Genomic DNA, 21948 nt, shown 5'->3' with positions numbered 1-21948 from the left:
TGGTTTGAGCAAGTAAAACAATTTTTATAAGCATTTTAAGCAAGGTTTATGGAAAAATGAATGGGGGATTAAATCCCATGAAGAGGGAGAGGGGGTGACTTTGGCACCCCTTTGGCACTCAGACCTGAGCCTACTAAATATTTAATGAACCACTCATGATTGTCAAAACTGTTTTTTATTTTCGAAAATGTCAATGTCATGTAACATGTTCTTTACTTCAGTGGTGCAATGCTTGTTTGAGCTAAAAATCCACAGCAGAAGCTTTTTATATTAATTAATAAAGCCGTAGACTTAGAATCAGGGGAGACAATGCAACATTTCACTCACACAAAAAAATAAAAATAAAATACATTTTTAATTTTTTTTACATTTTTATTTTTATTTTCGAATTTCGAATTAAATTCGAATTTGGCCAGCGAATTTCGAATAGTGTTTTTGCTAGAAATGCCCATCCCTAATTGCTTCCCGCAGCAGCAAAGCCTTTTTTCCCCACACTGCCTGATAGACAGGTAGGAGATTACAGCCTCTGACTGGCAGGGGCTCAAAACTACGATATAACAACTTTTTATTCATTGGTCATTCATTGTGATATAAATTAGTGACATTTTCCCCAAAATACTCATGGTTCTGTGCTGTTGGTATTTGGTAGCCTATCTGATGCCTGCAGTGCGGCGCATCAAATGAGCCGCGTCAATTAACGATAATGACGGGAGTCTTGCGCAGCAGCAGAATGATGTATTCACGCAGATTTTCAGTCCTAAATATCAAACATGTTTGATATGATCGGGACTGTGAGCAGATCGGGAGGCTTAAGATTGGATCTGCAAAACCGCTCACACTACAAGATAATCGGTGCCGAACGTCGGGCCCGACCAAGCTTGGCAAGCTGCCAGGCCAGATTTCTCCTCCGATTCTCGGGAGGGGTGAACCGGGCATAAATCGGCCCGAAAATCCTGTAGTCTGAGCCAGCCTTGGTCATTATATCCACATTAGTGATGATTATTTCTCAGAAATCTCATTGTGTCAATATTTTGTGAAAACACATTTGTTGAATGATGACTCGCATATCGTCTTCACCGGAAAATCACGTAATATCTGGCTAGCAGGTCTAACGGCCGCCAAGAAGATTGTTGCTCAACGTTGGAATCCTCCACATGATATATCACATACTCATTGGCTTCGGAGCTTTCTGGACATATCATACCTGGAACTATCTTCAGCAACAATTAACTATGCAAAACCAAACACGATTGTAGTATGGACAGATTTAATTTCAAAGTTAAAAGATCTTCTGATTAGGTGATCATTTTTATTTGATGTCTGCCTGTTTTTGTTTTAATTTATATGGTCAGTTGCAATAGCCGGATTGGTGGTAAGGGGCGGGGGGTGGGAAGGGATAAGTGGGTTTATAAATATTCATAATTGTATGGTAGTCATATATACTGTATATATTGTATGAATGTATGCTTTGCCTACAAAATAAAAAATGAATGATAAAAAAATATATATATTTTGTGAAAACACCAATAGAGGGTATGCACACCCACTGGAACACGCCCCCTCAATCAGGAATGAGTGTCAAAATGAGTGTCAAATTCCTCCCTGAGCAGCAGGTGTCAGTTATCTAGGCTGATTACTGCATTCAAGCTCAGTCTTGCTGTGACTCAGTGGGCGTGACTTCTGCCTCTGTGACATCACATGCATACCCTCTATAGTCAGGGAAGGAAACTCTGTCTTTTCATTTGATTTTCATCATTCTTGTTTTAAAAAGGAGTTTGTGACTTCTCACATGTGGCTTTGACTTGGAAATGAACATTCAGCCCACTTCATAGAAAATACAGAGACATGATTTTTCCATCGATATTGCACAGCCCTCGTGTTTCCTGCTTCAAAATGTCAGCAATTGTTAAAAATTCATTTGGCACTAAAAAGATAGATGCAAATTAGATTTTTCAAAGCGACTGTATAATTGTTTCCTGTGATGATGATGATAAGCGTTCTGCATGCCACAGAAACTGCTGCAATTGCTGAAGTTGTCATCCTCCTTTAGTTTATGCACAGAAAGAAATGTGTGCTTGGATTCCCGTCCTTATAAACCCACCAAATAAAAGCTCTATACAAGCTCTGTAGTTGAGTTTAAATAGTCCCCATTATATGACCACAACAAGTTGAGAAGAGATACGTGTCCAAAAGGTGGCACTCACACAAGAAGTCCTCAATACAAAATAGGCTCTATTTAGCCAGTTAATTTGGACCATGACGACAAACATGCTAACCTTCTGGCCTAGTCATCATCAGTCATCAAGTCCTCAGAGCATGTCATGTGCTCATCTGTTGGTCAAGGCGTAGCATGTGCTCCAGTGAACGACACTCTTCTGAGATGTTACTATGGTTGTATTTTGAGGGCCTTTGTATCTGATACCTTTTGCCTTTTGACACTGAAATTATGCTTAGCACCAACAAGAAAGAAACCCTGGCAAGTGTTCAGATATCAGGAGAAAGGTTTGAGGTGGACTTCATGTTCTTCTGACTTGTTGAGATATATCAGGAGAAAGGTTTGAGGTGGACTTTGTGTTCTTCTGACTTGTTGAGATATATCAGGAGAAAGGTTTGAGGTGGACTTTGGGTTCTTCTGACTTGTTGAGAGATATCAGGAGAAAGGTTTGAGGTGGACTTCATGTTCTTCTGACTTGTTGAGAGATATCAGGAGAAAGGTTTGAGGTGGGCTTTGTGTTCTTCTGACTTGTTGAGAGATATCAGGAGAAAGGTTTGAGGTGGACTTTGGGTTCTTCTGACTTGTTGAGAGATATCAGGAGAAAGGTTTGAGGTGGACTTTGGGTTCTTCTGACTTGTTGAGATATCAGGAGAAAGGTTTGAGGTGGACTTTGGGTTCTTCTGACTTGTTGAGATATCAGGAGAAAGGTTTGAGGTGGACTTTGGGTTCTTCTGACTTGTTGAGATATCAGGAGAAAGGTTTGAGGTGGACTTTGGGTTCTTCTGACTTGTTGAGATATCAGGAGAAAGGTTTGAGGTGGACTTTTGGTTCTTCTGACTTGTTGAGATATCAGGAGAAAGGTTTGAGGTGGACTTTGTGTTCTTCTGACTATGCAAACCAAAGGCTCTGGAAAAGAGAAAGTATAATAGTGCAGGTTCAATGCCAGAGTGCCCTCAATTTCTTACACCTGTAGGGGCGAATAAAACTCCCGTATGGAAGGAACTACAGCTTATTGTTCTCTTATTCTCCACCCTAAAGAAAAATTTAAATAAAGTTCAGTTATCTTAGTTAAAATTAGTTAAAATAAGTGGTTGGTTTGGTGTGGTGGTGTGGTTCAGTCACGATTGTGAATGATGTCATCAGTGATGTGACTTGATTATGGCAGTTGGCATCCTTTATGTTGCATTACCGCCTCCCTGATTTATCCATCCACTGCTTCCCTACATTCTGTCCCTCCTTAACTCACCCTTCCTCACTTGAGCAAGTCTGTGGTTGGCGGCGATGTGGTTCAGTCACGATTGTGATATCATCAGTGATGTCACTTGAGCAATTGTGATGTCATCAGGGATGTGTATAAGTGGGGAGAAGAGGACAAGTGGCACATCATCTCCAGAGTCTCCACCCATTCCTAGTTCCCCAAAATATGGACATGTTGTAGAATAAATTGATTTTTTTCTCTAGAGGGAATGATGAGCAGGTGTGACTGAGCTTTGATTGCCTTGCTGAACTGAGGTGAAGTCATGAGCATCTTGCTGGCTTCGTGTATTCAGCCACGTTAGTTATTGTAAATCTGCTTGCATAACTTGAGTAGAAAATGACACATTTATTTTAAATGAGCTTAGTAGTGTTTCCTCTACTTTGCATGTGAAGACAAAACCACCAAACCCGACTTGTCACACGTGTCAATCTGTGGTTTGCTCTTGTGTCAAGGAAGTAGACAGACTGAGTGCAGCATGGACTACGAATCTAATGGTTCTTCTGAGGAGATGAGAGCATCCAGAGCCATATCAATCTAATACATAATGGTTCTTCTGAGGAGATAAGTGTCCAGAGCCATATCAATCACTATGCAAATTCCATTCATAGGGGCTGGACAACAGGCTAGTGCCCCCATGCATCGCACATACTGCATTCCCTTAAGGTGCGTTCACACCGACCTATTAAAGTTTTTCGCTGGCACCGAGTTTACATACAAAGTCAATGCAAATGAGCGATTGAGCGTATGTATATTCGTCCGGGAGAAAGATCGCTGGGCGTCCGAGCGACAGAGACAGAGCGATAGGGCGAAAATTCGCTCGTCGGCGTCGCCCGAGATGAAATATCCCAACTCGAGTGAAATTTCGCTGCCATCAGTCGCTCGCTGTTCAACGCTGATTGGCTGCCATGTGAGAGTGAGTCAAGGATCACACTGGCTTGGAACAAACCGCTGGTTTATTGTGTGGCAACAAACCGCATTGACAGCTGATTGACAGGCTGACAGCTGACATGAAGTGAAGTCTGTACTACCGGTATAGAGCTCGCGTTAGGAGCACGCTGATAGGCTTAGCTTGTAAACAACTACGGTGGCTCGTAGTGGACAAACATCACGACATTGTGTAATGTTATAGCCCCCAGATGTCCGTCAATTCTTGTGCCTGTTGACGAGCGATTTAAACACAGCGACGGAGCGATTCCAAAGGGTTGAATCGAGCGACGGAGAGACAAATAAATATCTCGGTGTGAACACAGCTTTAGATGAAGCCATAGAAAATGGCTTGACCTATGCTCTACTTCAGGGGGTCCCAAACTTAAGAATGAAATCTGAAAATCTTCCCGGGCCCACCCAACCCTTTAATCACAACTCTGATCAACACACGAGACTAAGATGATGTATTTCCCTATATGTTTTTTTTATATTCTAGATGTTTTTATTTCTTTAACAGAGCATGTGAACTTGGCCGTAAGGGAAATCAATAATGCATCCGCATACAAAAACATTTTGGCAAAATACCCAAAAGCAGATGGCCAACATTTTCTCCCCCGTTACTCATCAGAAGTATTTGCATGCAGAACACATTTGTTGAGACAAAATGTGATGAGCAATGACAGAAGAAATCAACCCACAAGTTATTAATGCTAGGCTGTGAAAAATGCTACCTAACCTTATCTGTAAAGGGGAGACTTGTGGGTACCCATTGAACCAATTTTCATTCAGATAAATTGAGCTGAGAGGTCAAGGGACCCCTTTGAAATAGTTTTCCCTCGCCAAAATGTAACCTATGTTTGGAGAGCGTTATTTAGCCCCCTTCCCGACAAGCTAGCATATTATGCTTGGTACCATTGGATGCCTCAGGTCTTCCAGTTTATTTATGATACCAGGATCTCCACTGTAGCCTTAAAAATGACCCTGCTAGCTACAGCCATTTGATTGCCTGCGAAAATTGAGAGTGTTGGCAGACCACTCGCGGCCCACCTGCAGTACGTCCACGGCCCACTAGTGGGCCGCCCCCACAGTTTGGGAATCACTGCTCTACCTTTTCTGTTCGCACGCAGCAATTTACATGGATTGTGGGTGTTACAGCTGCATGTCGTCCTTTATCACAGTATTGTACTGTTTGTACAGTCCTGTATTAGTATTAGTATTGCACTGTATTGGTATTGTATTAGTATTGTACTGTCTGTAGTACAGTACTGTATTAGTATTGCACTGTATTGGTATTGTATTAGTATTGCACTGTATTGGTATTGTATTAGTATTGTACTGTCTGTACAGTACTGTATTAGTATCAGTATTGCACTGTATTGGTATTGTATTAGTATTGTACTGTTTGTACAGTAAACTCTGTCAACTATGTTGTGGGTGAGGCAGGCGACATCCTCTACGATGTGAACGGATGTCGGTTGAAAACTTGAAAGGGGTTTTCAGAGAGTCGCTGTGATATACCATACGCACCCGTACACTGCCATACTCATCAAAATCCTCATCATAGTTTAAGTATCTGTTCTGCTCAGAATTCACACCTTCACCTCTGGACATTTCTAGAAAAAGGGCAAGGCATAGAGAGTGAGACAATACCACACGAGAACTTTTGTAGGCGTCGGGCCGCAGTGTTTCATAAGGTTTTCTCACCCTGCAGGCTGTTTTCTATCAGAATATGGCGAGGGCTTGTGCTAGTCTGTTTCTCACGATGCAGATGGTACGCGAGGACGGAGTGTGAGTGATTGATATCGAGAACTTCGAAGTGTGTTGTGGTTCTGCAGCTTCTGCCAGCCCATCACAAACATCATGCCTGAAGAAGCGCACGGTCTTCTATCTTTTGCCGTCCTCCACGTTTAGTCACGCACATGAATTGGCCTGAAACTAACCACTGACAGTCATACTGAGGAAAGCGATGAAATGAAACCAATTTTAAAGTAACTCGAGCAAGATTTTCTCATACTCCTATTGCATCCAGGTAACGACCATTAGTTTCACCTTCTACAGCACTTACACATTTCTATGACCATGTTTCAGTATTGTTCTACCCCTGCTGTAGAGCCCTGGCTGCACGGGCCTACAATTTCAGCCCTAGCCCGACCCGGGCCCTAGCTGGTGATGTCAAAGTCGGCCCGGGCTCGGGCCAGAATACAGGCCCTTGCTGTGTAACTGTGTACCGTAAATTCCGGACTATAAGCCGCGGCTTTTTCCCCGTTTTTTGGCCCCTGCGGCTTATATAATGGTGCGGCTTATCTATGGATTTTTTCAGCAAAAAAATAAATAAAAAACTGAATTCTCTCTTCTTTAGCAGTCTTTCTAACTATAAATCCACTTCTGTTTTAATTTCCTCTCTTGCCCTCTTTTCACCACACCGCGGACACTGTGTGCACTGTAAAAAAAAACACAGGTGGTGTTGTGTTATGTTGTTTTGTTGAAATGTTAATAAATGGGAGCTTCCTCAAACAGCCATCTCTTTCCCGACAATCCCCTCTGTGCATGAACCCTTACATATGGTAATTAAACATTAAAGCACAATAAAAAAAAAAAATAAAAAAACATTAAAACACCTGCGGCTTATAGTCCGGTGCGGCTTATATATGTAACAAACAGGCAATTTTGCTGCTGCGGCTTATACTCCGGTGCGGCTTATAGTCCGGAATTTACGGTACTTTACTCTCTAACCCAACAGCTCGTATTTTGCTTACCCCACCTACAGACCAACCACACCATGACGTCCATCAATCACCTACAGACCAACCACACCATGACGTCCATCAACCTTCAGTCATGATTCCCTCTGCATGCAAAGCTGATCTTGTTTGCTCTCGTTTCCCCGAGACTAGTGCTCAATCCTAGGGTGGAGAGACTCTGGAGACGATGAACCGAGCTTCGCCTGCTCAAATCTAGAACAAAGCGCCCTTCGGGCGTTTCTAACCTTAACTCACCCTTGACCTCTTCCCCCTTATCCTGAGATTTGACCCATATTTTTGTGTTTTTTTCCAGCATGGATGGTGGAGAGCTGTTTAGTCGTATCCAGGACAGAGGAGACCAGGCCTTCACAGAGAGAGGTAGCTAGTTTATATTGACATTTATTACTGCTTATTATATATTTTTCACCTGGTCCCACAGCACACTCTTGATGCAGCTGATGATAACCCAGATGTACACATGCATCTATTCTACACAGACAAGTCTAACAATCCCTTTGAAGTTCACCAAGCATCATTAAGATGGGAATAAAAGTTATATATATATATATATATATATATAGTACACCTTGAAATATTTAGGCCAGCAGTTGTGTAGCATGGTAGATCCAGACGTTTTTAGATTATCTACACCCAACACAACAACTGTTAGTTTGCTTGATGTGCAGAAGGTCTGAATGATGAATTTTGTTTATGTTAAAAATGGATTTTTGTCTCTTTACTTTAGAGGCATCTGACATCATGAAGAGCATAGGAGAGGCCATCCAGTTTCTGCACGCAATCAACATTGCACACAGAGATGTCAAGGTTTGTGAAAATGGTGAAAGTCATTTTATTCGAAGCAACAAGTGAACTTTGAATTGTCATATGATTAAATAGAGTACACCGGCGAAGACCTCGTTTCTCTACTGTTGGTTGGGAAATGAAAGTCATCAGAGCTATCAGGGCAATTTAAAAGACCGGTTTCTGTTCTCCTTCTTCTGTCTGTCTTGCCGACTCCTCCCTGCAGCCAGAGAACCTACTCTATACCTCCAAGAGGCCCAATGCACTGCTCAAACTCACAGACTTTGGCTTCGCCAAGGAGACCACCTCACACAACTCCTTAGCCACTCCCTGCTACACGCCCTACTATGTTGGTAAGGATCTACTTCCACACACACGCACACACACACACACACACACACACACACCCCGTCTCTCATTTGTTCTCCCCTAACCCCGTCCTCTCTCCCTGCAGCTCCAGAGGTTCTGGGTCCAGAGAAATATGACAAGTCCTGCGACATGTGGTCATTGGGTGTCATTATGTATATCCTGTAAGTCAGTCCCCCCCCCCTTCCCAATCTACATATTATTGTCATAATTTAACGGGTCCAATATCTGATATTTCCCCCTGCCAACCCTAACCAGGTTATGTGGGTACCCTCCGTTTTATTCCAACCATGGTCTAGCCATCTCTCCCGGGATGAAGAGGAGGATCAGGATGGGCCAGTATGAGTTTCCCAACCCCGAATGGTCTGATGTATCGGAGGAAGGTAAGGCTGCGTGTCTAAACTGACCTGGGCACACATTCACTGGGATATGATATGCAGTGTTTCCCCTACCATTCTACAGTACGCCCCTGCCAGGCCAGAAGAGGAAATGCAAAAAAAAAAAAAAAAAAAAACTGCTCTCCCCAAAATTTCAATAAACTTTTATGGCATATTATTACAATACAACAATACTGGTGTTGACAGTACTAGAAGATGCCAAATCATTCAAAACAATAAAGCATTTTGCTTTTAGGAGCATCGTGTGCTGTTCCAAAACATGTCAACGTGTGTCGTTGCCTGGGAAACGCACATCCCATAACACAACTGTTCGCATCGCATCCCATAATAGTATGATGCTACTTGGGATGCCATTGCGAACATAGATGCGAACAGGTTAGCTAAAAGTTTAGCGTCGCCAGCGAAGGGCCCCCACCGTTGGGGTCGGGGTACGTTTCGGAATCCCTCCAGGCCTGACATTTTTTCTAGGGGAAACACTGATATGAATATGAATATGTGTGTGTGGCCTGCAGAACCCCTTCACTGCTTCACATTGTTGGTAATGATGAGCCAAAGAAGGTTGAACATGGGTTTTGCAGGTATTTTTGAGATGTTGAGTGATGTGGTGACTTTCATCTCTGTAGTACATCATGGTGAATAATTATGGTCATAAAACCAAGGGGAAAGTATTTTTATGGTCTTGGTGCCACTGTAACAAATACAATGTTGTGGAATGTTTGAAGCCATTTTTCTCACGTTTTTTACTTTTAGACACATAACAGATTAAAATACTCATAACATTTGATCTGAGAGAGCTGTCAGTCATTCAAAAGGTTATATATAGGGGAGAGTTTCTAATTCATGAAAATGCATAAAAAAATAAAAAAATGTCAAGGGTCTTTGCAGACCACCACACACATATGTGGGGATAGGGTATGGGGTGGCAAGTGGCAAAGCATTGACTCTGACACTTCTTTCTGAAATTAAGAGCATTCATACGATGTGTTATTTATTATTTTTCAAGAAACTCCTCCCCCCCTTTCTCCTAAAAGTAATGTATGGAAACGTAATTGACTCACGATTCAACGGTTGTTCTGACTGTTGTTGATTGGACACATAAAGCGGTACTTGCCGTCGACAAGTAGGCCTTACATGCTTACTGTAGGGTTTACACCATTTACAAAATGTGCTTCCTAAGTGTGAGGAGGAAGAAGCTGTCTTGTCTGGCCTGACTTTGCTTTGCTCGCTCATGAATGTGCTGTCATTATTCACATTCACTCTAAATGAAACTGAGTTATGTGTCTGATTTCCTGAGAAACACACTGGCCTGGTGTCTAGTGTCACACACCTGAGAAACACACTGGCCTCGTGTCTAGTTTCACACACCTGAGAAACACACTGGCCTCGTGTCTAGTGTCACACACCTGAGAAACACACTGGCCTGGTGTCTAGTTTCACACACCTGAGAAACACACTGGCCTCGTGTCTAGTTTCACACACCTGAGAAACACACTGGCCTGGTGTCTAGTTTCACACACCTGAGAAACACACTGGCCTCGTGTCTAGTTTCACACACCTGAGAAACACACTGGCCTCGTGTCTAGTTTCACACACCTGAGGAACACACTGGCCTCGTGTCTAGTTTCACACACCTGAGAAACACACTGGCCTGGTGTCTAGTTTCACACACCTGAGAAACACACTGGCCTGGTGTCTAGTTTCACACACCTGAGAAACACACTGGCCTGGTGTCTAGTTTCACACACCTGAGAAACACACTGGCCTCGTGTCTAGTTTCACACACCTGAGAAACACACTGGCCTCGTGTCTAGTTTCACACACCTGAGAAACACACTGGCCTTGTGTCTAGTTTCACACACCTGAGGAACACACTGGCCTGGTGTCTAGTTTCACACACCTGAGAAACACACTGGCCTGGTGTCTAGTTTCACACACCTGAGAAACACACTGGCCTGGTGTCTAGTTTCACACACCTGAGAAACACACTGGCCTGGTGTCTAGTTTCACACACCTGAGAAACACACTGGCCTCGTGTCTAGTTTCACACACCTGAGAAACACACTGGCCTCGTGTCTAGTTTCACACACCTGAGAAACACACTGGCCTGGTGTCTAGTTTCACACACCTGAGAAACACACTGGCCTCGTGTCTAGTTTCACACACCTGAGAAACACACTGGCCTCGTGTCTAGTGTCACACACCTGAGAAACACACTGGCCTCGTGTCTAGTTTCACACACCTGAGAAACACACTGGCCTCGTGTCTAGTTTCACACACCTGAGAAACACACTGGCCTGGTGTCTAGTTTCACACACCTGAGAAACACACTGGCCTCGTGTCTAGTGTCACACACCTGAGAAACACACTGGCCTGGTGTCTAGTTTCACACACCTGAGAAACACACTGGCCTGGTGTCTAGTTTCACACACCTGAGAAACACACTGGCCTGGTGTCTAGTTTCACACACCTGAGAAACACACTGGCCTGGTGTCTAGTTTCACACACCTGAGAAACACACTGGCCTGGTGTCTAGTTTCACACACCTGAGAAACACACTGGCCTGGTGTCTAGTTTCACACACCTGAGAAACACACTGGCCTGGTGTCTAGTTTCACACACCTGAGAAACACACTGGCCTGGTGTCTAGTTTCACACACCTGAGAAACACACTGGCCTGGTGTCTAGTTTCACACACCTGAGAAACACACTGGCCTCGTGTCTAGTGTCACACACCTGAGAAACACACTGGCCTGGTGTCTAGTTTCACACACCTGAGAAACACACTGGCCTGGTGTCTAGTTTCACACACCTGAGAAACACACTGGCCTGGTGTCTAGTTTCACACACCTGAGAAACACACTGGCCTGGTGTCTAGTTTCACACACCTGAGAAACACACTGGCCTGGTGTCTAGTTTCACACACCTGAGAAACACACTGGCCTGGTGTCTAGTTTCACACACCTGAGAAACACACTGGCCTGGTGTCTAGTTTCACACACCTGAGAAACACACTGGCCTGGTGTCTAGTTTCACACACCTGAGAAACACACTGGCCTGGTGTCTAGTTTCACACACCTGAGAAACACACTGGCCTGGTGTCTAGTTTCACACACCTGAGAAACACACTGGCCTGGTGTCTAGTTTCACACACCTGAGAAACACACTGGCCTGGTGTCTAGTTTCACACACCTGAGAAACACACTGGCCTCGTGTCTAGTTTCACACACCTGAGAAACACACTGGCCTGGTGTCTAGTTTCACACACCTGAGAAACACTCTGGCCTCGTGTCTAGTTTCACACACCTGAGAAACACTCTGGCCTCGTGTCTAGTTTCACACACCTGAGAAACACTCTGGCCTCGTGTCTAGTTTCACACACCTGAGAAACACACTGGCCTCGTGTCTAGTGTCACACACCTGAGAAACACACTGGCCTGGTGTCTAGTGTCACACACCTGAGAAACACACTGGCCTTGTGTCTAGTGTCACACACCTGAGAAACACACTGGCCTTGTGTCTAGTGTCACACACCTGAGAAACACACTGGCCTGGTGTCTAGTTTCACACACCTGAGAAACACACTGGCCTGGTGTCTAGTGTCACACACCTGAGAAACACACTGGCCTCGTGTCTAGTTTCACACACCTGAGAAACACACTGGCCTGGTGTCTAGTTTCACACACCTGAGAAACACACTGGCCTGGTGTCTAGTTTCACACACCTGAGAAACACACTGGCCTGGTGTCTAGTTTCACACACCTGAGAAACACACTGGCCTCGTGTCTAGTTTCACACACCTGAGAAACACACTGGCCTGGTGTCTAGTTTCACACACCTGAGAAACACACTGGCCTGGTGTCTAGTTTCACACACCTGAGAAACACACTGGCCTGGTGTCTAGTTTCACACACCTGAGAAACACACTGGCCTGGTGTCTAGTTTCACACACCTGAGAAACACTCTGGCCTCGTGTCTAGTTTCACACACCTGCCAGGGCCATGGATCTTGTTTACTGCATGCGAGGAGAGCTTGCACAAAATATTACCCAGAGTGCCTCTGTGATCATTCTTTGTAGAATTTGCAGCTTGCAAGCTACATTTTTGACTGAGGAGATTCTAGTCTTCTGTGTAGTTTATTTCTGATTCATAGTGTACAGGAGAATTTTTTACCTTTGATTTGCCCCTACACACCAGGATGCCACTGTGTAGAAATTAGTTTCTTTTTAAGGATGCAAATGAAATGGTACTTTTAGTAGTCAAGTTTCTTTTTAAAGAGATACGCCAACATGTTATACTCAGTTATACTCAGTTCGGTTACTCTTTGTTAGATCTCGGTGTGTGGATTTACTACGAAAATGACCGTTTCATGTAACTTTGGATTATTATTTCATGGCGTGGTGAGTACACGAGTCACAACGTGTACATGTGAGTGTTTCTGGTGCTGTTGGAATGTGTATTTTGGGCGACTGAATGGGAGTAGGCAGCTGCACCATTCACCACCATTGTAGCGCTAAGCTAAGTAGCAGTGAGAGCTCTACCGCTGTTTGTAGCGCACGCAGATTGAAAATAAAGTACATTCTAGTTTTGATATCAGCAATATGACAAATGGGCTAAACTCTGAAAACGTTGGTGTATCCCTTTAAGGATGTAAATAGTAACCGTGTGTGTGTGTGTGTGTGTGTGTGTGTGTGTCTGTGCACAGCTAAACAACTGATTAGGACCCTCCTGAAGACTGAGCCGACCCAGAGGATGACCATCACAGAGTTCATGAATAACCCGTGGATCAATGTAAGCACATACATAGCCTAGCATCCCTTTGGCTAGCTCACCTCCTGTCTCCACCCGTGCACCTCACTGCCTCTGGCTGTACTCCCTGCAGCACGGCATGAATGAGATGTTTTCTGTTTCCCTCAATCAGTCGATGGAGGTTCCCCAGACACCGCTCCACACCAGCCGTGTGCTGAAGGAGGAGAAGGACGCATGGGAGGATGTCAAGGTGAGACTCCTGGTTCTCTTGGTCTCCAGGGGCCGGTTGCACCAACTGGTCTTAACTATGCCTGGTCGTAACTCCTACGTCGGTCTTAGTTAAGACCAGTCTTTAGAGTGGATTTACGCCTGTTGCACCAACACGGCTTACTCTGGTCTTAACTACGCTGGTCGTAGCAATGCGCGTCCATGTGAATTGTCGGGGAATGCCCTCTGATTGGCCCACAAATGTGCCTCGCGCCGTCACCACTACTGTATGTGCGTCACTACACCCTCCCTCCTCCCACCCCCTCCTCCTGTAGAAGCCCCTGGGGAAAATGGCGGCGCCCATTAGTATCAGGCAGTCTGAATGAAATTGAATGTAACGTTCCCAATTCTATGTATTAACTTCTAAAAAACTAACGGCAACATTTTGGAAGGCGGGTTAGGTTAACTAGTTAGTTATAATCTAACGTCGTGCTTTCAAAGACGGCGAACTGGCGATGTTACGACGATGACGGTCAAAAAGGTCTCCGCGGAGATCTCTGTTACAGACAGGCTCTACGCCTCCTCCTGACGAGGCGTAGGAGTTACGCCTGGTCTTAGTGAAAATAAGGCTTAAGTCGTCTTGGTGCAACCGGCGTAGCTGTTAGGTCGTAAAGTTACGACCAACTTAGCTTAAGACCAGTGTAAGACCAGTTGGTGCAACCGGCCCCAGGCATGTAAGGGTTCATGCCCTAACGAGGTGTCCGTCAGAAAGTAATTGACGACGTGGCGTGGAGGCGCTTGCCTCGGACATATGCCTCCGTGAAGTCCATTCATTTCTATGAAATAATGGACACCTCAAATGGCATTAACCTGCTTATACCATGGCCACTTGCCAAAGAAAATGAGACCATTCATTTAATATTTTCATGCATTTTGCAAGTTTATCATAAGCCATAACTCTGTTTACCCCAGTAACACCTGGCCAACTGACTAATACCTGGAACAATCATCACCCCATCAGCTTCTCATGCAATGGAAACATTCACTGCTCCAGTAAATAGGACTTGGATAAGAGTTGCGAACCGGAGAGAATCTAGTCCACTCCGCTGACAGAACCCTTTGGCTCTACTATGCAACAGAAAGCTAACGTTATGCTAGCAGTTTTCAAAGTCAATAACATCAGTCAATATAATTTTCAGTATGTTTAACAAGACAATCTAGCTATCTAGCCATGTTATTGCCCCATTTCCCCCCCAAAGATGACATAGCCTCTGCCAGATGCAGAGCTTGTGTGTGTTACAGTCGCCATCTTTGGTGTATGTATATAGGTGTCTGAACAGAGGATGAAGCACTGAATGACTACAGGTGTTGTAAATAAGATATTCAGGTTTTATAAAACGGCTCTCTCAAATCAAGCAATCTGATTGGTTCACAGCCATTGTATAAATCCAGTAACCGAGTCCAATAACCCATGGCCATGGGTTATTGGTTGCCATGGCAACTCTCTTACTAAAAGCCTTTGGTTACCTCAAAAAAAACAAATGGCGGAGACAGCTGTCAGATCCTTGTGAATCGATCTTCGCTTATAACTTTACTAATACTTCGCAGAAAATTATGTTTTGTACAAGAATAAATGCGGGCTAATGTCTTCTTTGCAAAAAAAAGGCTGTTAACCCCGCATTCAACCCCGCATTTAACCCCGTAACGTTAGTTGGTGTCGGGCTTTGCAGAAAGCACTCAGCTTCTCAGCAAGCGCTGAGAATGCAGCGCTGCGCTCGAGCTGCCTGTCGGCTTTCCAGAAAGCTCTCAGCTTCTCAGCAAGCGCCAGGATTGGCCAATGTCAACTTCAGTCTCCAGAACGATCCAATCAAATCACCCGCACGTTCTTGCGGTCCCGCCTTACAGTAGTGTTTCAACTGACTCTATCAGAATACCATGCCAGTCGGACTTATAGTATTATTATTATTATATTATTATACTTGGAAACCGTTTTATAAAAGCAATATAGCACTCGAGCTGCGTGGTGTTGTGGAATATATCCCGCTGATAAGCTGTTATCCCACTCGGCCTGCGGCCTCGTGGGATAACAGCTTATCAGCGGGATATATTCGCCACAACACACTTGCTCTCATGCTATATTGCTTAATTAACCCCCCTGTTTAAATTATTTCTAATGTTGAGGTGTCCGCAGACAGCTGATGCCAATGTCAGCAGAGGTTTGTAGTCCAGACATATTGCAGCATTGTATTAACATTACGCTTCACAAGGCTTGCAACATTTAACCAGTATAGAGTAGGCCTGACTTTGATTTAACGTATGTTGCTATATTTTCAAACAGTAGACTGAGTGGATGTATTGTGCTTTTTCACATTGTCATGGTCAAACCACAGGTAGTAGTTTGTGTTTTTATTGCGAATAAACATGCCGTGTCATGTTACAGGCACATTGATTTAGAACAGTGAACAGTAGGCGTACATTATCAGAAAATAATGGACACCCTGCAGCCAATCAGAATCGAGTATTTTCACCCAGACCACGGTATACAATTTATACCATGGTCTGGGTGAATACTCCATTCACGTAACTGTGTATAACATTATTTATACTATAAATAATGTTCTACACACTTATGTGAACAGGACACAGTAATAAGGTAAACAGTGTTATCAGGCTGGCTGCAGCAAGTGTTGTAATATATGTCCTGTCTGCATGTATTTCCAGGAGGAAATGACGAGTGCCTTGGCAACGATGAGGGTCGACTATGAGCAAATCAAGATCAAGACCATCGAGGACTCCACCAATCCACTGCTAATGAAAAGAAGGAAGAAAGCCAATAATGCGATGGCGGACAAACAGTCTCCTGACCACTGAAAGATGCACACACATGCATGCACGCACAATACAAACACACAGGTTGTAAAAAGGAAGCAATAATTGTCGACACGTACGAGTCGCGTTGCATGGATTTTCTCAGCGTTTCATTTTTCACGACGAGTTCTAATGTTTTGTAGGAGTGTTTTTTTTTGTTTTTTTTATTACTCGACCATTTTAACAAACGTCGTCACTCTGCTGCGACAGAGAGCGATGTTGATCCATGTTTTTACACCAGTCAAGAGATTATTACTCCTAGAAAAAGGGAGCAGAGAGAGAAAAATAATGAGATGTCTCTCTCTCTCTCTCCTCTCCTTTCCCGAATATCAGGTTGTACTCGTAGCATTAGCAGTTAGTCCTCACACCTCAACCACCCTTCAGCCCCGCTGTAGCTCCGCCCCCCCCCAAACCTGTGAATGTTAAGTTAAATGGCTAAATGGCTAAATCCCCAAAAACAAGGTTAAGGGAACGGTGTTTTCTGTTTCATACATGCAAAGTTAAGCGGATGTATTTTTTTGAACTGACAAGTGGAATGTAAGGACCCGGTCGCTGACTGTTGGAATTAGCTGGAAATATAGATGTTAATGTCATTCTGTTGCCAGGGACTGGGCGTGTGTCTGTCAGATTCACTTTGTCTGCAGTGAATGTCGACCAGAGGCCTGTGCACTCACAACATGTCCACGTCCCTTTCTGAGGGCGCGTCCTCACTCAGTCGTGGCCCTTCTCGCCTACCTTAAAGGAACGGTTCACCCAAAAATGAAAATTCTGTCATCCTCTCGACTCAACCTCGTGCCGGTTGAAACGCGTAAAGTTTGTCCATACAACACACAGGGAGGTCTCCAGCGCACCCGGAGAGAAAAAGCGGTTATTGACTTCAGTGCAGTAGCCTAACAACTGAAGTCACTGGTTTTCTCTTTGAGTCGTGATGGCAACCTGCCTGTGTGTCACCATGAAGCTTCAATTAACAGCAGAGTCTCAATTAAACGCCGAGTCTGTTTTACGACACGTGGCTGCACGTTTTGCCAAATAAAAACCGGTCTCAGTTAGAAGCCGCTTATTTTTTTTATTGTTTTTATTCACACGTCACATTTGCTGAGCGCCATGGCGGCGGCACAGAGAATTTCCTTTTCGAAGCGTAGCCTGCTATTCATACTGGTTACATGTTAAGGGTTGCCTATAACGAGGGATCAGCGTGACGTCACAACAACAACAAATCACCGCAAAACACCCGGAACCGCAGCAGTTAACTAGTATGAGTTGTGCCAAACAGACGTTAATATCTCAAAAACCATACATGACATTGCTTATATTTTGACATTCTGAGTGAGAGCAGAAGTAGCTCAAGAGTTTGATGTATAATATATGCACGTCGTGTTAAAGTTGTGTGAACTGTCGCAGTTTTTACCCTCTATATTCATACTGGTATGAATTAATGAATGAATTGAAGTTTTACGGTATATGGATTATGAGAGAATTCTCATTTTTGGGTGAATAGTTTCTTTAATCCACACAGATTGGTTCAGGTACAAGGTTTTAGGGCATAGAAAGAAGCCACGTTTCAAAATGAACCTGGCCAATCTTTCAACTGCACGTAGCTCATATGAGAGTCGGAACCATACCGATACTGTATTTTTTTATTTCCCCCCTGTGACTTTACATTTGAGCATTTATATTTTAGGCCTTATTGGGTGTTGCGGTTACAGTATCTAAAGCAACAAAGATCTTTTAACCCCCACCTTTTGGTTCAGGCTTTTACCAATGTTGTGCTTTAGAACTTATCACTTTGCCACATTACCTTTTCAGGTTAATGCTATGCAGACTGTGAGCTTGTCAGCTTAATGGTCCATTCCATTTGTACTGGGAATAGGGATATCCCAGTTGAGTGACGTCACACCCGAGTTGACTGCGTTCCATTAAAACAATCGGGAGACCAGCCATGGTAGCCATTGTTAGCAGTAACGGTTCAGAACGCATTTTGCGCGCACAAACACTGTAGCAACATGTCCAGTCGTCCACAGATGGAAGTTAGACAGTACTGTGTGTAGGACTGATTTAATGACGCACAAATAAGACCCAAGTGCTGTCTTAATTAAACAGTATTTACTAAAGCATTCACTACTGTTGAAGCGTGGCCTGCCGTCTTGGATTTTGAGGTCTGCTGGTGAGGCTCCGATCCGATGTCGGGTGACGTCACAGGGGGGCCTTCCTGACCTTTGAACCGGGACATTCCTCGTTCCCAATACAAATGAACGGGCCATGGATTTCTTCTAGGACCTTTGTTTTTTTATGTTTTGATTTCTGTTTGCAAATGTTGTGTATCCACAATGGGATGTGTGTGTACGTGTGTGTTTATGTAAGCCACAGCACCTGCTACGGAAACACATGGTTCTACCTGATTGGACCTGCTCCCGAGGTCCGCCTAATGAGACGATGGCACCAGCTCACCTGCAGGGCTGGATGGGACTGTGAACTCCTGATTTGAAGCCTCTGTTCTCTCCAGCTCTCTTGTAGAGAACAGCCCCTCCACACTTCCTGGAGGATGGATAGGAAGTAGAGAGTACTTTACTACTACCACCAGCAAGCTGTCCTCGCACTCGCAGAGGGTGTGATGGTCGGCTCCTCTACAATGTTCTGTTGACACCTTGACACAACAGGACACGCCTCCCAGCTCACCTGGGATCATGGGAAATGATTGTGTGTTTATTTTGTCGTTGACTATAGTTAATTTCACCTCACTTTGTAAAATCACGTTTCCGCTCCCTGTTCTCACCCACACATCTCTCACAGTAAAGAGAATGTTCTTTGAATGCTTTGTGACTGTTTCTGTTCTGTTGACCCCCCCCCCCCTACCAACACCCTTTTGTAGTAGCACAGATGTGTCCATCTTTGTTCTCCTGTCATTACTTTGTTCAAGTCCAACTGGATTAAAAACACACATAAAACACAGCCTGATCTCCTCTTCTGAATATGAAATAATGTCCATAGTGTGAGAGAAATGGAAAAGCTTGTACACTGGTACATCCCCAAAACAAATCTTTTCCCCGTCATAATATTGAATTGGGATTATTAGTTATTATCAGGCCTTGTACAATATGGCTTGCAAACAATTACATTCAAAATTTAAGATGCCATACATTTTATGTAAAAAAAAAGCCAACTTCACATACACATTTTTATTTGTACAGTTTCACATGTAGCAATGTTAAATATTTCTGAAGCTCCTATCGTAGAAGAAATTATATCCTTTACGTTTAAAGGAACAACCAGCTTCGTATCATTACAAAATCAGTAGTATATCTGAAAACTAAACGGTTTTGCAGGCATTCATTTAGTTATTGACAGTTGATTTGAGTTAAGTCGTGGACCAGTGATGTAATTCATGCACAAATGACATCACTGGTCCACAACTTCACTCAAGTCAACTCTCAATAACTGTCAAACTAAATGAATGCCTGCAAAACGTGTTTAAAGATATACTACTGATTTTGTAATGATACAAAGCTGGTTGAAAATGGGTGGTGTTCCTTTAAAGACCCCCTAAAGTCATGTTTCAACGTGTGTATAAAATATTCTACTTTGAATAATAATTTGTGCCTGATGGTTTTCCCCACAAAAAAGGTTAAATTATCTTGTTAAAAACCTTAAAATGACTTCCCCCTCCTCCCTCATTTAAAAATCCAAAGCAACCAATCAGAGCTATCTCTAGAACATAACTAGCCAATCACAGCATACAACATGGGCTTTCAACACATTCTCACTAGTAAAGTGACGACAAGGGTTCCTGACCGATCTGCAGTATATGATGAGTTGGGAGTGAGAATGTGTTGGGGCTTTAACTGCTGAATACTGGACAGGGATTGGCAGGTCACGTGGGGGATGGGTTTACCCAGGCTAAGGGATTGGCTCCAACATTTGTGATGACGATTGTGGAAACAGCCTTCTAGTGTCAAACACTGCAGACATCATTTTGCACAGTAAAGCTCACACATCCAACTGTAGGAACAAGAAGAAAAACAGATTTTTGACTTTAGGGGGTCTTTAAGCATTGGGTAAAGTTGATAGCTTAAATGTGTGATATATATATATATGTACGGTATATATATATATCGTTTTTTCATTCAAAACAGTCTCATGAATAATGTTTTAGCTTTGTACATTTTGAAACAAAACTACAAATTTCTATATTGATCTGTATGCAAATTACAGTACTGTATATTGACTGCAAATTGATAATATAAGGTACGACACAATGACAGACTTAAATAGTTATTCTAAACAAATGATCAACTGCTGTTAGTTTTGCATCTGTGTTACCTGTAAATGTAAAATTACGAACGTACAATGTCACTGTATTACGCAGGGTCAAAATGTTATTTCACAAGAACCTTATGTGCAAAGTACAAGACTGCCAGCTATTTTCATATTTCATAAACTGTTTTTCATATTTCAAACTGTTTATTTGAAATTTACATCTAAGTTCTTTGTAATTGGTATTAAATCAAAATGAGATTGGTAAATAATTGGACAGCTAAAAAAAAATTGAAATTAGGGAAGTCACTGTGGGACAGTAGCAGGCATTTATAGAACAAAAAAACATCCAAATATATTTGGTGTTTCCATCATATGACCAAACAGTAATATCACCTTGATGTTAACGATACTTTGTAAGCATTTGACTACATCATTGGTTTTATTGCTGCGTGGATTAGTGTTACTGTTAAGGCAATGTTGGTGCCAAATGACTGAAAGTATCCTTGTTAGAGTGATTTGAAAATGGTTAATAGAACTGAACACAACACTGAGCTAAATATTATATATATTTGCAATTAAAATGACATTGAAATTGAATCCATTTGTATCACTGTCTGCTTCTTATATATCCAGATTGAATTTACCTGAAAAAATACATTCTGAATAGGCTTAATGGTCTTACGTGTGTGTGTGTGTGTGTGTGTGTGTGTGTGTGTGTGTGTGTGTGTGTGTGTGTGTGTGTGTGTGTGTGTGTGTGTGTGTGTGTGTGTGTGTGTGTGTGTGTGTGTGTGTGTAATCATTTGATATTTAATCTAAAAACATTTCCAGAATTACCCGGCTCCTTCAGTTTTGAATCAGGCAGTTTCGTTGCAGCGTGACGACGACACTGGCTACAGACTCAACCTGTGACACAACGTCTGTCTAGTGCTTGCAAGCAAGCTTGACTCCTGGAATACACACATTTGCATACTAACGAAGTTCCGGTGGCATTGAGTCAGCACTGATATTCGTATCCCCCCTCCATACGGAGGGGTTATTTCTCCTCAGGTGCGTGGCAGTGCTCGCCACTCCAGCTCCAGCTCTGAGTCTGACGAAACCCACAGTCATATCTCGTATGTCTGTGTCAGACATGTGGGAATGGGGGTAAATGGGGCATCTGGGGAGTCCC

General features: G+C 43.3%; 1 protein-coding gene across 1 annotated transcript in view; it reads left to right on the top strand.

Annotated features, from left to right (window-relative positions):
- The window catches only part of mapkapk2a (MAPK activated protein kinase 2a), a 49216-nt gene extending 27889 nt beyond the window's left edge, over positions 1-21327 (top strand). The window contains exons 3-10 of the mRNA XM_083661736.1: positions 7455-7519; positions 7887-7966; positions 8169-8295; positions 8397-8472; positions 8567-8691; positions 13408-13493; positions 13624-13701; positions 16380-21327. Of these exons, the coding sequence (XP_083517862.1) occupies positions 7455-7519; positions 7887-7966; positions 8169-8295; positions 8397-8472; positions 8567-8691; positions 13408-13493; positions 13624-13701; positions 16380-16529 (787 nt within the window). The 3' untranslated portion in view covers positions 16530-21327. The remainder of the gene's footprint in view (positions 1-7454; positions 7520-7886; positions 7967-8168; positions 8296-8396; positions 8473-8566; positions 8692-13407; positions 13494-13623; positions 13702-16379) is intronic.
- Positions 21328-21948: the final 621 nt, after the last annotated feature.

Source organism: Poromitra crassiceps (assembly GCF_964638095.1).
Source record: "Poromitra crassiceps genome assembly, chromosome: 27".
In the NCBI taxonomy this organism is placed as follows: Eukaryota; Metazoa; Chordata; class Actinopteri; order Beryciformes; family Melamphaidae; genus Poromitra; species Poromitra crassiceps.
The sequence above is the reverse complement of the archived record's forward strand: the minus strand, read 5'-3'. Positions and strand labels throughout refer to the sequence as shown.